Source organism: Tupaia chinensis, unplaced genomic scaffold (genome assembly GCF_000334495.1).
Source record: "Tupaia chinensis unplaced genomic scaffold, TupChi_1.0 Scaffold000532_1, whole genome shotgun sequence".
Taxonomy (NCBI): domain Eukaryota; kingdom Metazoa; phylum Chordata; class Mammalia; order Scandentia; family Tupaiidae; genus Tupaia; species Tupaia belangeri.
This window is the reverse complement of record NW_006160045.1, coordinates 3046792-3062251: the sequence shown is the minus strand read 5'-3', so window position 1 is coordinate 3062251 and position 15460 is coordinate 3046792. Positions and strand designations below refer to the sequence as shown.

At 36.2% G+C, this 15460-nt stretch overlaps 1 protein-coding gene across 4 annotated transcripts in view; it reads right to left on the bottom strand.

Moving 5' to 3' along the window:
* The window catches only part of SDCCAG8 (SHH signaling and ciliogenesis regulator SDCCAG8), a 294004-nt gene that overhangs the window by 92198 nt on the left and 186346 nt on the right, over positions 1 to 15460 (bottom strand). For all 4 annotated transcript variants that reach the window (XM_006157225.3, XM_027775215.1, XM_027775216.1 and 1 more), the window contains 2 exons: positions 13241 to 13349; positions 1217 to 1348 (listed from right to left, as the gene is read on the bottom strand). In XM_006157225.3, the coding sequence (XP_006157287.1) occupies positions 1217 to 1348; positions 13241 to 13349 (241 nt within the window). The remainder of the gene's footprint in view (positions 1 to 1216; positions 1349 to 13240; positions 13350 to 15460) is intronic.

The window sequence follows — 15460 nt, the reverse complement described above, 5'->3', positions numbered from 1 at the left end:
GGTGAGGAGCCAGAGGCCGAGAAAACCTCCATTGGAAGGTGGACTGTCATGTATATGATTGCTGTGCAGAAGTCCAAATCTACAGAAATCAGTACATAGCCTGCTGTAAAATACTGAGATTTATTTTTTAAATTTTTTGCCCCCAGGGAGTCCATTATTATGCAGATATTAGAAATGGTATATTTATAAAAATTAATAAGGGTATGTATTCATTACCAAACTATCCCAACAAAAACAAAACACACCCCTGAATACTGCAAAAAAAAAAAAAAAGGAGTCAAAGATGAAGATTCAAGTTTGACTTATACCATTTATTCCATCTGTCACTTTGGGCAAATCCATTAGCCTCTGTGAGCTGAGTTTCTTCAACTAGAAAAAGAGAGTAGTAATTGTTGATGGCATTTAATAGGTGGCTATTGTAAACCAGGTACTTCAGATATGTTTGATCTTTATATTGAAATGCAAAGTGGGTTATTACTACTACTAATGTGTAACTGCAAGAAGAGCTGCTCAGATATGCCAAGTGACTTGTTCAAAGTAACATTGCCCATACAAAAGCAAAGGGTTTGGCATCAAATCCTGACTCTAGCAAGACAATCAGTGAGACCTGTAATAGGTATCTTTTAAAAAAATCTTTGTAAAAATAATTATTTTTATTTAACTTTATCTATATATTCATTTATTCTTTTAAAATTTGACCAGAGAGGGGCAGGGTGAGAGAGAGAGAAAGTGAGAAAGCAAGCCACCAGGTCCAGGACTCAAACTGTGATGACCCATGTGGGAGTCCAACACCCTTAATCACCACGCTACTTGCCAGCCCCTGTAATAGGTATTTAACTTCTTCAGGTCTACAACAAATTTCACCTTATAAAAACCATGCAAAACCTAATTTGTAAAAGAAAAGTTGTGGAATTCTTTCCTGTCACTATATTACTAATTTATACCTTACAGATGATGGTTTTCCTTTACTGTTCTATATTAAATCTAAGACTATGTCTTTTGAGAAAAGCAAAAAGGGGATGTGTTCTCGCTGCATACTGTAAGAATATCATGAATCAAGGAAGAATACATATATAAAACGATTAGATTTTGAGCACAGCATGTTCTATAGCAGCGTAATGACTATAAATTCAATGCAATCTACAATTCCCCTTCTGTTTGTAAGCCAGAAGCATTCAATAGATGGCACGTCAGATGACTATTGAAACTTCGTTACCTTTGCTTCATTGACTCATGCACTTTCCCATGCTGGACACATTGCTCCTCCAATTCATTGTTTCTTCTCTGTAACTTTTCCAGTTTGTCATATGCATATCTCTTTTCTTGATTGAGCTGAGATATTTCAGATCTAAAGAGGTTTAAAAAAAAAAAAAAAGAAATGATAGATGTTACAGGCTCTTATTACTAGAACATATTTTCATTGTATAACCTTAACGTTATCTTAACTTCTGTACTTTAACATAACAGTGTAAAAAATCCTCTTATATAAAAATAAAAAATCCTTCAGAAATTTAAAAATGCATCGGGGAGGGATATACACATTGTAGGGACTCAGATAAATGAATAACAACTTATTCTAAGAGAAATTACTTCACTAAGGAGCAAGGCAAAAATGATAATGACCAAATCTCTTTTTAGAAAGATTATCATTTATTTAGCAAGTATTTACTGAGTGCTTATTCTACACGAGCCACTATGCTGTTATAGAATCAACCCTAGACTTGATAGTATTTCTTTTAATTTATATAGTCAATTTAATGACACATGGTTAAAACTGAATAATCTGTGATGGTTAATTTTCTGTGTCGACTTGGCTGGGACACAGTGTTCAGATATTCAGCCAAATATTATTCTGGATGTTTTCTGTGAAGGTGTTTTTTTGGGATGAGATTAACATTGAAATTAGTGGACTTTGCATAAAGTAGACTGCCCTCCATAATGTGGCCACACCCATCCAATTGAGTGAAGGCTTTAACAGAACACAGAATGACCTTCCTTGAGCAAGAAGGATTTCTGCCAGCAGACTTGCCTTTAGATTTGAACCACAATCTTCCCTGTGTGACCAGCGTACCTGCCTACCCCTGAAGATTTTAGATTTATCAAGCTTCTGCAATCATAGGAAACAAATTCTTAAAATAAAAATTTCTCTCATTATCTATCCATTGATTGATCTAGACTTGCATACATAGATAGGTCAACCAAAGGACAGATAAAGGGACTGCCAGCTGGTGCAGTGGTCACATTGCTGGACTCCCATGTAGTTGACTCTGGTTTGAGTCCCAGACCCTGTAACTAAAAACTCAACACTGGGCACATGTGGGTGTGCCCAAGATCCCAAGAGGAGAACGGAGGGAAAGGGATAGTGGTTGCCCAACCTTAGGGATGATTTCTCACTTTCTGTCTCCCTCTCTCCTGCAAACACACACGCACTACAGCAAAAATCTCTCTTTAAAAAAAAAAAAAAAAAGGACAGAAGGACAGATATACAGATAGATATCTGTTTGCATTGTTTTTTATTCCTGTTGGTTCTGTTTCTCTACCTGATTAATACAAGTTCTAGAAGGTTACAGTATAGAAAAACAGCATATCCCCTGACCTCTAATCCCGCTAAGCAGTGACAAATACTTTCAAGTGTTATAAAGGTATTTCTTCTGGCATTTGCCGCCATAATTCTGAGTATTTTCACACCACTATCTTGTTCCATTAACTAAAAAATGTCCACTGACTTACTATTGTATGTAAGATTAAACTCTATTGTCTGTTTCCATTCATCTCCTGCCTGTCAATATAATTACTAGTACTTCCGTCTGGAGTTCAATTAATATCAGTATTTACCTTCTATCAACTACTTAAGTATTAGTCCTTGTTATCCAAGTAGTATATTATGATTACACTGGCTTTTCTTTTGGAATGATTTAACTTATTTATTATCATTATTCTTTAATTTGCTATAGGGCTCACCAGAGAGAGAAAAAGAGAGGGAGAGAGAGAGGGAAAGTGAGAAAGCAAGCTACCAGGTGTGGGACTCAAGCCACAGCCAGCCACGTGGGGGTCTAGCACCTGAACCACCTCACCACCTGCTGGCCCATACATTGGCATTTTGTATGCATTTATTTTCTCCAAACTAATGCACCTTCGTATAGGGTGATTCCCCACCCTTCACCCCCGATGATAAATTGTCAAATACCAGTATGTCATTTTTTTCCTCTAAGGTAATTCTGTCTCTCAAAAGGATCCTCCAGTTTCTTGTTGTTGTGTACAATCTTGCCTGTCAGTGGTCTAAGAGTTGGGTAGAAATGTGTGTGTGTGTATGTGTGTGTGTGTGTATATGTGTGTGTGCATGTGTCTGTATTTCACTTTTCAAAATGAAGACTTTCTTTCAATCTCTCTACCTTCAATGCCTCTATTTCAACCAGAACTCTCTGATGTAATCTCTTCATAGAGGAAGTCCCTAGTGTCCTGTGTAGAGGTGGGGCAGTCACTTGTTACAAGAGCTGAAGATGAAATCAACAATTTTAGTTTCAGCCCTATGTTCGACCCCTGGGTTGCAAGTTTTTTGAAATTCTGAGAGCAGATCAGCTTGCTTCTACTCTGCTAGGTAAGGTACCTGTCTCCCAATCTTTCTGTCATCACGTATTTCTTTTGGGATCACAGATATCTCTTTTGGTGACAGCTAATGCCCCTTAGAAAATACGCTATGTCTTCGGTGTCTTAGATGACGATTTCAAGTCTCAAAACTTGAAGATCAAAAAGATGTCTATGTAAGAAAACCATATTTTAACTAAACTCTAAACTGCTGCCCACTACCAACATCTCATGCTTGCCTGCCTCATCAGCCAGAATTTAAAGCTAACACTCTAGTATATTATAATAGAAATAATTTCCAGTTTAATGATAAACTTTTCTAAAGTTTAACTGATACTCCTGATTAAAAAGTAATTTATTCCAAAGTAAGGATTCCTATATTAGACAAGATATTCTGGTCAGGAAAAGAAGATTGATTTGGTGAGGGACATCATACTTTACAAATCGTTCATACCCAGCTGCTCACGTGTATGGAGCGATCTCTCACTTTTAGTGCACTTCATTCCTCCTTTTGTGTTCATCCTGGTTCAAGCGTCAGCCCAGAGGAAGCTTGCCCTGGTTAATACCTTGCAGTTCTCAATATGTCAGCACATTCTGTGAAGCTATCTTTAGCCTTTATGCATACACGAGCTTATAATTATTTTGAATGTTTCTCTATGCCTCATTTTCTTATGAGGTTGTATGTGACAGCACGAATTATTTCATTTTCGGGCTCAGATCAAGTGCTCGATCTCTATTTGCTCTTCCTACTAAGAACTTGCCTATTTCTGAAGTAATGTATTAATTAATTTCAGAGACAGACAAAGAGACAGGCATGCCAACAGGGTCTCTACACTACAATCAAGGGCTAGCCAGCTCAGATCATGGGCACATACGTGCGTGCCCAGCATGTTCAGGGAGGTTCCAGTAGATGAACCCAGGACTTTTCTCATATAGGTCCAGTCGTAATACCACTGGGCTATTTCCTGGCCCCAACAAGATAGTCTGAATTAGTTAATAATTACTTATGTTTCTTCTTTTAAAATCATGAATAATATAAAAAGTTTAGAGATAGTTTTAATAAATTTTTAATTTATTATTCCCTCTAAGATCAGTATATCCTAAAATGCCATACCATCGAAATAAATTACAAAAAAAAAAAGCCTTTAAACCAAATTAGGAAAAAACACAGAAGAACACTTATCTATTCTCAGTTACTTTCCAAGCACAAAGGTAAATTTCATAAGAAAAATCACAAAGACAAAATAGATTTTATAAAATAAAAATATAAACTTTTTCATATAAAAATGCACGATTGAAAAAAATCGTGTTTTTATATGAGGATATTCAGACACAATCATGCTCTGCAACCCAGTCTCTAGACACTTACCCAAAAATCTAGCAACAGGTTCTATTACCTACAAAATGAGATATCAAAATAATCGGATAGTTTGATTATTTACTAGTATTATTTATTAACCTGAAACTATGACATATTGGTAAGAAAGGGAAGACATTAAAAATCAGCATGTGTAACATGATTCAATTTTATAAATACAAATTATCGCATGTATTGCAAATATTAGTATTTGTTATTTCTGAGTGGTAGAATGAGAAATAACCACAGTCTGAAGGCTATGAATCTTTCCAAGGCTGTTAATGTGTTGTTTTGCTTACACACTGTACTAAATTCTACTTAATATATAGGTACTCACATCAATATATGACATTAAAAAAATGTAAGAGATTAAAAAAAGAGAAAAAAGAAAAAGAATGAGAGGCAATACTGAACAGTGGGTGGACACTTAAATCAACCTTAAAAGGATTCATGACCAGGGCCAACAGGTGGCATGGTGGTTAAGGTGCTGGATTCCCACATGTTCTACTATGGTTCAAGTCTCAGACCTGGTGGCTCCAAAAGCATACCAGGTGCATGTGTGTCCATTCCCAAAATTCCAGGAGGAGAGAGGAGGAGAAGAGATTTCAGTGTGGCCATCCCTCCCACCCTGGGGGGGGTGATTTCTCACTTTACTTCTCACCGACTCTCTCTCTCTCTCTCTCTCTGGCCAATGCATGAGCCCTATGGCAAAAAACTTCACACACACACAAACAGATTCATGGTCTTTTTGTTATTCAACCTTTTCCATATTTTCTGAATTTCACAATGGTCTTTTTTTGTCATTTTGATTTTGAAAAATTTTGTAATAAAATGTAGACGAAGAGGGGTCAGCAGGTGGCATGGCAGATAAGACACTGGACTTCCATGTGGTCAACCATGGTTCACGTCAGGGACCTAGCAGCTTGACATGTCTGGCACTTGGCCAAAATCCTGTGGGAAGAATAGAGAAGAGATTGCAGCATGACCAATCCCCTGGGGGGAGGTGATTTCTCACTTTCTCCCTCCCTTTCTCTTTCTGGAGATTACATGTGTCCTATAGCAAAAACCTTAAAAAAAAGTAGATGTAGATAGTGAGGGAGATTGCATGGGCATATGGGAACTGTACTTTCTGCTCAATTTTGCTGTGAACCTAAAGCTGCTCTATAAAATGGAGTTTATTAATTAAAAAAAAATGTTAAAGACCTAGCAAGATATTTACAAAGAGCAAGACAAATGAAGATTAAAAACATTATTAAATAAAGTGACGCTTTTTAAAATAAATAACCTCACTATCACAATTCCAACAAACAAAATGTTAGGGATATCAAAAATATCCACAGAAGAAGAAACACAAATAGTCATTCAATACTTCAATTTCACTATTATTCAAAGAAATGCATAAAGAAAATAGATATTCTTGTCAAATATTTACTGCATTACTAATGTATACCAAGTAGCAGAATCCATCGTTTACATTAATAATCTCAATTAATCCCACAAGATATATGTTTATTTCCTTTCCTCTGAGGTAAACATGAAGTTGATTTAGTCACACAAAAGGTGAGTAGCTGAGCCCAGATTCAAACTCTAGTCTATTCAGTTCTGAAGGACCAGTGCAAACCAATATGCAGTACTGCCAGTAATCCTTTTGTTTTCAATTTTTCATATCTTTTTAATGCCATATACTGAGACGTTACACATATACTAAGCAGAATTTATTGCAGTATGTAAGCAAACAAACACATGAACAGCCTTATAGGGATTCTCAGTCCTTAGGCCAGCAACCTCTTTTTTTAGGCTACTAAAGGAATCATCAAAAATTCAGATTCATGCACAAAGTTATTGTCATATTATTACTCATCATAGTTAAATATTGAAAATATCTGAAATGTCTAATGAATTATTGTGATTCAAATGATTCAATTAAAAGTCTGTTTCCATAATACTTACTGACATAGAAGAATGTTCTTTAGATGAGTTGATATTAAGTGAAAAACCAAATGCCAAATTATGTGTACAGTATAATCTCAACCACAATATAAATATATATGTATGGAAAGTGACTAAAAGAAAATATGTCAAAGATGACAATGGTTATTCCTGGATGATATAATGTCATTTAAGTTTTTTCCTTAATTTTCCTTTGTGTTTTTCACATTTTGTGCATTGAAGGTGTCTGTCTTACAAAACAACAAAAATAAAAATATCATTTATAAAATACATATTATTATTAAGTATACTGTTGCCACAATCTTTTTCTGCTTTGTACATATTTTATTTATAACAACAATTTGCCTATCAACTTTCATTGTTCAGTAAAAATATGGTATGTGAATACGCACATCATCCTGTATCTGTCTAGAGCTCCTGACATATTTACGGATCTAGTAGTTCGCAAAGTTTAAAGAGTAAATTTATAACTTTCTTTGTTAGTTTTGAGATACATTTGTGGCATGATTATCTTGGTGTCATACAAAAGGCTAATTGACTCATTCATTTTCATAGAAAATGTAAGTAATTTCTGGCTTTACAGAAGCATGAACTTTTCCCTGCATTTTTATATAGCAGTTATTTTATGAAATTGCATTTGCATGAAATGTAAGGGTTTTACTACTGTAATTCAGATTACAATGATAATTGCTTTTAAAGGGAAAACATGACACCTTAATATTTTATTCTTTTAGATTCTGGCTTGACTTTTGGAGCAATTAGCAGAGGTCAATATCAGAATCCTCTTGTAGAATATAATTTTTGTAATATCCTAATCCAACATCATCTAAACATGCAAGAGGAAAAAAATAGTTCAACGGAGTGTGTGTTCTTTACTTCAATTTAACTCACACAGTTGGACACCTACTGTTGCCAGAACAGTAATATAATTTATACATTATAGTCCACACAGTAAAACTACACTAAAAGTCATTTAACAATATTTATAACACCATAAAATACAGTGTTAAAATATATGAACTGCAATATGTACCAAAATTATAAAATTTGTTTCTCATCATCAGTGATTAAAATCAGGATCATTGCTCTAGCCTCAATACTCACAACCCTGGTGACAGATTAGAATTCAAATCTTAATGATCAATTTACAATTAACAAGATAGAAGTGAAACAAATTAAACCAACCATTATATATAACGAGACCCCATGGACTCCCATTGTTCCTCTTAATTACAAAACGCAAATCACGAATACACAATGGGCAGTGTTAGACATCAATCCACAAGCCTAGCAACCCAGAAAGTGACAATGATGGAAAAGAAAGAAGAGAAGCAAAACCACGGAGATGCCGGTTCTGTGCTCTCTGCTTCTTTTCAATGCGCGAGTGGCTAGAGGCTAAAAGCTAGCACATACTTGATCTCCACTCCCTCCGGCTGCCAGAGGCTCACTCCTAGCCGGCGCCCAACCTTTTGGAGCTCTTCCGCAGCCAGGTTTCAGACCGCACTGCAAATCGCCCTGCAACATTTTACTGCTGATTCATCTCAGTGCCTGGGGAGAGGGAACACTTCCTTCACTTTGATAAAAAGAAATCACAGTTGTACCAAAGATATTTAAATATCTCCGTTTACCTCCCTCAAAAACAACCCCCATTACTGTAATACGCTCTCAGAGTTACTGGAGAATACAGACGGAGGGGTAGCTAAAGTTAATGTGAGCTTCAACTAAATTCAGCCAGAATGTCTGCCTGGTGCCAATTAAAAGCAAAATGGAACTAATTCTCTTGCCTGATGGTCAAAAACAAACTATGTGAAATGCACAGAATCGGCAGTTCATTTTTTAGTTTTAAAATGGGACGTGCCATTCACAAACCCTGGGGTTATCGACACCACTACGTGCACAGTGTGGAATACACATAGTGCAGAAAGTACTGTGCTGATGGCAATGGAGCTTCCCAGAGAACAGAAGCGATCGTCGATCGTCACTGCCATAATGTGACTTACGGTCTACTTGGGGAGAAAACACACACAACAGACAGGCACATGGAGGTACCATTTCAAAACATTTTCCCAGAGCAGCCTAGCACGAGGCTAGTAAGAATGTGCAGGCACTGTGAGAGAGCGCAGACTGTCAGCTTTCGCAGGGATTCTGCATGGGCTCCCGTCAAATGACTAGATCTGTGAGTAAAAAAGCTTATTTGCAATGGGTCGAATCCATTTGTTTAGTATGGCATTCTGAATAACACAGAACTCTTAGAGAAATGTTGCTAGTAAGGAAAGGAGGAGAAAAGTATGTTTTATGTTATTGATCAATACAAAATAAATACATCTCACTGTCGTACTCTGAGGAAACTCCGGACCAAAATTAGCACAGAATCTAATTACTTAGTTTGAAGACTGAGTTTACTCAATGACAAAACTTTAGAAATGCCAAGATCTTCCTCAACCTAAAGTGCAGAAGAAATTATTTACTCCAAAAGTTAGTACGGGAGTGCAGAGGCATGCTTCTGGAGGGCTGCTACAAGCTTCACACAGTTAGAATTCTTATTTTAAAAAATATACTCTGAGCCCTTCAAGTTTTATAGGTGGATTCAAAGCAGAAGGTAACATCAAAAGGGGTGTAAATTTGGTATGAACCCAGTCACTAAATATGTTGTAGTAAGAAGCTAGGGAGAAATAAGACTGGATTGACAAGAAACTAAAAGCAAACAAGCAAAATGACTCTAACATCACAATTTATCCACTCTATAACTCTCTTGTGATGCACACAAAACAAACCTTTTGTAAACATCAGGGGCTCATGGGAGTTTTAATAACAGTAAGTACCAATTTATTGTGTACTTGCTACTTGCCAGGCCTTAGTTTTGAATAAACTTGTAGGGATGCCTATTTTGATTCATCAAATTTACAAAACCAGGCACCAGAGCATGACCTGAAACACAACCAGACCCACGTTTTCCTGATGCTTTGTCCTTTAAAATGTTCTCATTATAGTAGACTTTATGTCTGTCAGAAAATGGCACCTGGACCTTCCCTGGCAAAGACAATAATAACTTGGTAAAGTGATATCCAACTTACCAGTTGGAACTCTTTTTTTTCTCTTAATTTTATTTATTCTTTGATATATTTTAATTTGACTAGAGAGAGAAAGAGGGAAAGTGAAAAAGCAAGCTATCAGCTACCAGGTGGACCGTAGTCAGTCATATGGGAGTGTCCAGTGACCCAACCACCACACCACCTGCTGGCCTCCCAGTTGGAACTCTTAAGACAATGGCAACAATAGCAGCTACTAGGTCTTTACTGTGTGTCAAGTATTGTACTAGGTACTGTGTATAATAGGTATGCCTGTACATATAGGTAGCTATATATATATATATATAGCTATATATATATATATGGTTCTAATTCTCCCAAAAATCTTGTAATGTAGTTTTAGAAATGTTTGTACAGGACCAGCAGTTGGCGTAATGGCTATGTCGCTGGACTCCCATGTAGTTGACTGTGGTTTGAGTCCTGGATCTGGCGGCTTAAACTCACACCAGGCATGTGTGCATGCGTGCTTAAGATCCTGAAAGGAGAATGGAGGAGAAGGGATTGTGGTGTGGCCATCCCCCATGGTGGGTGATTTCTTGCTTTCTATCTCTCTGTCTCTGTCTTTCTGGAGAGTGCACGTGCCCTACAGCAAAAAACCTCTTCAAAAAAAAGGCATGTTTTTACCGATGGAGAACCCGATATTTGGGAAGATCAGGCAATGTACCCAAGGTTATGTATTGGGTCGTCAGAAAAGTCATAACATACTTTTCTGTTTTTCTATGCAAAATGCATCATGACTTTTCTGACAACCCAACAAGCTTAGTGGCAAAGCAAAAGTCAAACCTGTTTCTTTCTGAATTTCAAAGTGTTCTTTACTGCACAATTCCTGTCATCAATAAAAACAGCAGGCTGGAATCAGAAACCAGATCTTATTATGGAGGGGATAGTGCCACACCTATTTGTTGCATTTATTAATAATTTATTCATTAAGAATTTATTGAATGCTACCTATGTGTCACATACAAAGGAACACACATGAGGGGCAGAAGGTGGTGTTGTAGTTGAGGAGCTGGACTCACACATGGTTGACCACAGTTTGAGTCCTGGACCTGGTGGCTTGAAACACACACTGGGCATATACGCATGTGTGCCCAAAAACATAAGAGGAGAATGGAGGAGAAGGTATTGTGGTGTGGCCATCTCCTTGAGAGGGTGACTTCTTACTTTCTGTCTCTCTGTCTTGCCAGTGAGCACAAGTGCTCTAGAGCAAAAAATCCCTGGGGGGGGGAGGGGGGGAGGAAGACAAAAGAATACAGTGAGTCACACAAGGTGGTGGTGAGGAGTTAAAGGAATCAGAAGGAGCAATAGCCAGAGAAGTGCTGAGGTTCAAGTTCATTATACCAGGTCAGGATAAGTGGGTAGATCTAGAAAAGGAAGAAAAGGGCCTGAGGCACAGAGTACAGATTAACTCTGCTCCTGGGTTAACCCTCACATATGAAGTACGCCTATTCCTCCATAGCAACTGAAAGGTTAATTTCCTCCTAGAATTTCCCATCATAACTACTGTGGCCTGAATTTTCATTGTAGGAGGTACAATATTGTGTAATTATTATAAGAAAGATCATAGGCTTTGAAATAGAAATATCTGGTTAAATGCCAGTTATTTAAACAGTTTTAGTTTCCTCATCTGTAAGAGAAGATATTAATCCTTTTCTCAAGCTCTTGTGAGAGTTATATTCTAAGCACCTTTGTTTCTTTTATACACTTCAATTTCACTTATTATGCCTCCTTAGAGATCAAGATAAGCAGCCAATAATCATCCATAGACCAACCTGAGAAATTATACATTAATGCAAACCTCAGATCGATGGAAATTTTCCCTAAATTATATTGGATTTTTGGAAAAGTAATGACACATTTTTGCATAGAAAAATATGCCATGACTTTTCCAACAACCTAATATAATAACTTATATAATTTGTTTGCTTGTTTCTAACCAATATTTACTTTAGAAGCTATGTGATGCAAATAAATATTTTTGCTTAGGAAAAGCTACTATTGATATTTTATGAAGGACTCTTTCATGGCAAAATCATTTGGTTTTCTTGGTCAAATTAAAACAAAAGTAATTGGTATTTTGGCACCCTAAGGGTTTCCCCCACTAAAATAAGGTGTTTCTTCAGTATATACTCGGAAGGTATGCATGTCAGAGCACATATAGGATGGTTATAGAAGCCTCTGCCTTCCAGTGTGCAGAAAGAACTGAACTCACAAGCCCTCTAATTTGCCAGAAGATTCTGTGATGGGTAATCAACCAGTTAAAACAGTTTGCTGATACAGGAACTCAAGAGGGGGTTAAGAGTGATAAGCTATGCACTAATGCCCCTGGGAATTCTTTCTGAATGAGACACTAAAGTCAGTAGTTTATTCGTTGAGCCATATTTTTTGCTCTGTATAGATTTAAGTGAATTTTAGGAAAATACAGACAATAAGATACATGGGCTATTTTTCCATTAAGGCATCATGTAATGTAATATTTGATACCTATTTGAGAGTTACGTGAATCTTACCTTTTATAGTTCAGTTCAAGGTGATTCTAACATCATTGATTTACAGAAAAGAAAGCTACAATACATAAATAAATTTGTCCAAGACTAAACAGTTGTTTTCAGAGCTGAGATGAGGACTTAGGCTTCTTGCAATTTAGAATATGACAAAATGTATTCACTGAGATCATCTGACTAGAAAACATGCAGAAAAAAGTAAGATCCCAATTAATGGATTTATGAAAGAGTAGTGTACCTATAAAATGAATGATCGTTGTTCTATTAAAATAAAACAATTTTACGAGAAGAAAAGGATTATTTAAGTTTATTTATTTCAAAGTATCATCTATTTTCACTTTTATATAAACACATTCATTTATTATTATTTTACCTAAAGACGCCTTTCAGTCATGGATAGCTGTGATAATAGATTAAAATGTGTTAGCTATATCAACATGAGATTTTTAAAACCATTTCATTTATCTGTATCCTTTATTAGAATAATTGCCATCTTGGCCTTTGTTTTCCAGAATTTCATAGTTTTCAATTCCAAATATTAAAAAAGTCAAACAATAGTATCTATACACAATCATGAAACAAAAAGTCAGTGTCTGAATGAACAATTAAGAAAATGTCCATATGGAGAAAATATTTTCACAGAAAATGTATATCAACAGATATCTAAGTTTTATCAGACTATAGTGGTAGAAATGCTGCTTTTTATGGAAAATAACAGAAACACTGTTCTGAAAGTATTGCATAATACTACCTACCTTCTTTTTTGTGAGATTTGTTCCAGTTTCTTGGCTAATGTACAGCACTCTTCCTTTAACTTTGTCAAAAATGTATTCTGGGAGGTCAGCAATGAAAACTGTTCATTTTCTAGAAATAACAATAAACCCCCACCAACATAAGATTTTAAGATTATAGTTCTGCAGTGCTTCCATACGTAGAGTTGTGACGTTCTTAGACCACTATACATTTCCTATAAGCCATTAGCTCATTTTCAAAGGCCTAAGTCATAGAACCTAGTAACGGGCAAGACAGTCTTTTGAGACGTTCATTTTCATAATAGTTATATACCAGAAACATTTCTGATCATTCCAGCTTGGTGTAACATTTTAACATGTTAATAAATTGTCAAATACCTCAAGTGGAGTCATAGATGCTTATATATTTATAAACTGCAAGATATGTATTATATTTTTATTTTGACAATTTTACCATAAACAGTGTCAAAAATTCTCACAACCCCAGAAAATTCAAAACTGAAATTATTGAGGAACTCTCTTCTACATTGTAATTCATGCTTTGAATTATATATTTGTATATATAGTTAATACTACCACTCTCTCCTCTAATCTTGCACATATTTCTCTTAATTATGAAAGTAAAATGCGTGATTTATTTTTTTTTAGAATTTTCATTTTATTGATAAAAGTATGAGTGTCAATAAAGATCTGGTGAAAAAATTTATAAGAGGGATTCTTTTGTGCAAAATAAAAGGAAATGTTCCTAAGGTGGTTTTAACAACTAACTAGGCTTTATGTAGTGCTGATTCTGCCCAAGGCTCTTTGATCACTCGGATCCTGCTAGCAGTGGAGGCAAACAATTATTTATCCTATAATTTTCTCTTTTTGTTTTCAGGGGAAAAACATTTACTAAATCTGGTGAGTTCTCATTTCTTCTGGCCAAATGCCGTTAGAAGAAAATCTCTACTGAAAGTGCTAGAGGGAATTGTGTGACTTGATTTGACATTTGCCTCTTTATAAGTAGTTTAATAAATGTCACGTTAGCAATAATTCACCTATAGGATAAGAAATAATTCTTTAACCAAGTCGTCAAATACAATATACACTAAACCACGCGAAAAGTACCTCTAAGTGTAAGTTTTAGTGTGCCCGTTATTTCTTTTCAATTTTAGCTAATTATTGGCAAAAACCATACAGCATACAAAGCAAAATAAATCAAGGCACTAAAATTAAGCAACATTTTTCTGGAAGAGACAGGATCAATTAAACTTTTGTTTTAATAGTACAATCAGCGTGGAGTATGTGGTGTGGAATTATAATGACTGACACTGTCTTGTTTTGACTAACACTGTCTGTGAACACACAACTCAAAAGTGAAAGGAACTACATAATGCTCCGGCTGAACAAATCAAACTGCCTATTTTCAAAGTGCATTTTACTTTCAAATTAAAGGTAAAGAGTTACTGGCCAACTCCGTCTGCAGAACAGTGCCAATGTGATGAAAGATGGCAATTTTTAGCCAAGCTGCCAGCTGTGGTCAATGCCTTGTATTAGTGAATTTTAACAGCAGTTGTGAGAACTTGAAGAATGCAAAGGATTAAACATCACTCTAGATTGGGTTGGGGGAGGTGGGGAAATCATACAAATGCTAAAAATGTTCGAAGCTGCAAAGATTAAATAAAGGAACATATCAATTTGGAGCCACTGAATTACATCCAGCTGCGACAGTGAATTAAGAACCGATTAATGGCTAAAGCTTTTCTCCAGTTTGGATGCTGAAGCAAACTCATTAGGCTTTTAGAGTAGCTATAATGTGTGTACTGTGGGAACTGTTCAATGCTATTCAGGAGACTCTAACTGTAAGCTCAGAGCATTTCCCGCAGAGCTTCTGATGCTATTTTCTTTATATAACATGTGTGCCTGAAAACCCAGCCAAAAACAAGCCCTTTGTTTTTCTACTTTGTTGTGGTCTCTCTCAGCTTTACGTTTCTTGAACACAGGTAAATAAACTCATAATCCAGATGGTGCAACAGATGTGAGAGCAGCACTCTGAAATCAACAGACAGTGGGCAATACTTTCCATTTTCTCTTTTAAACGCTAACTAATATGTAATTCGGAATCTCCGGTGTAGTTAGCATCTGCTCCCTTCGGCCAGCCAAAGGTTACAGGTGTTCCTGATGTCATTTCACAGTAAGGCGTGGGCCTGGCTTGTGAGCGAGTGCCCAGGCTCTAATCTTTCC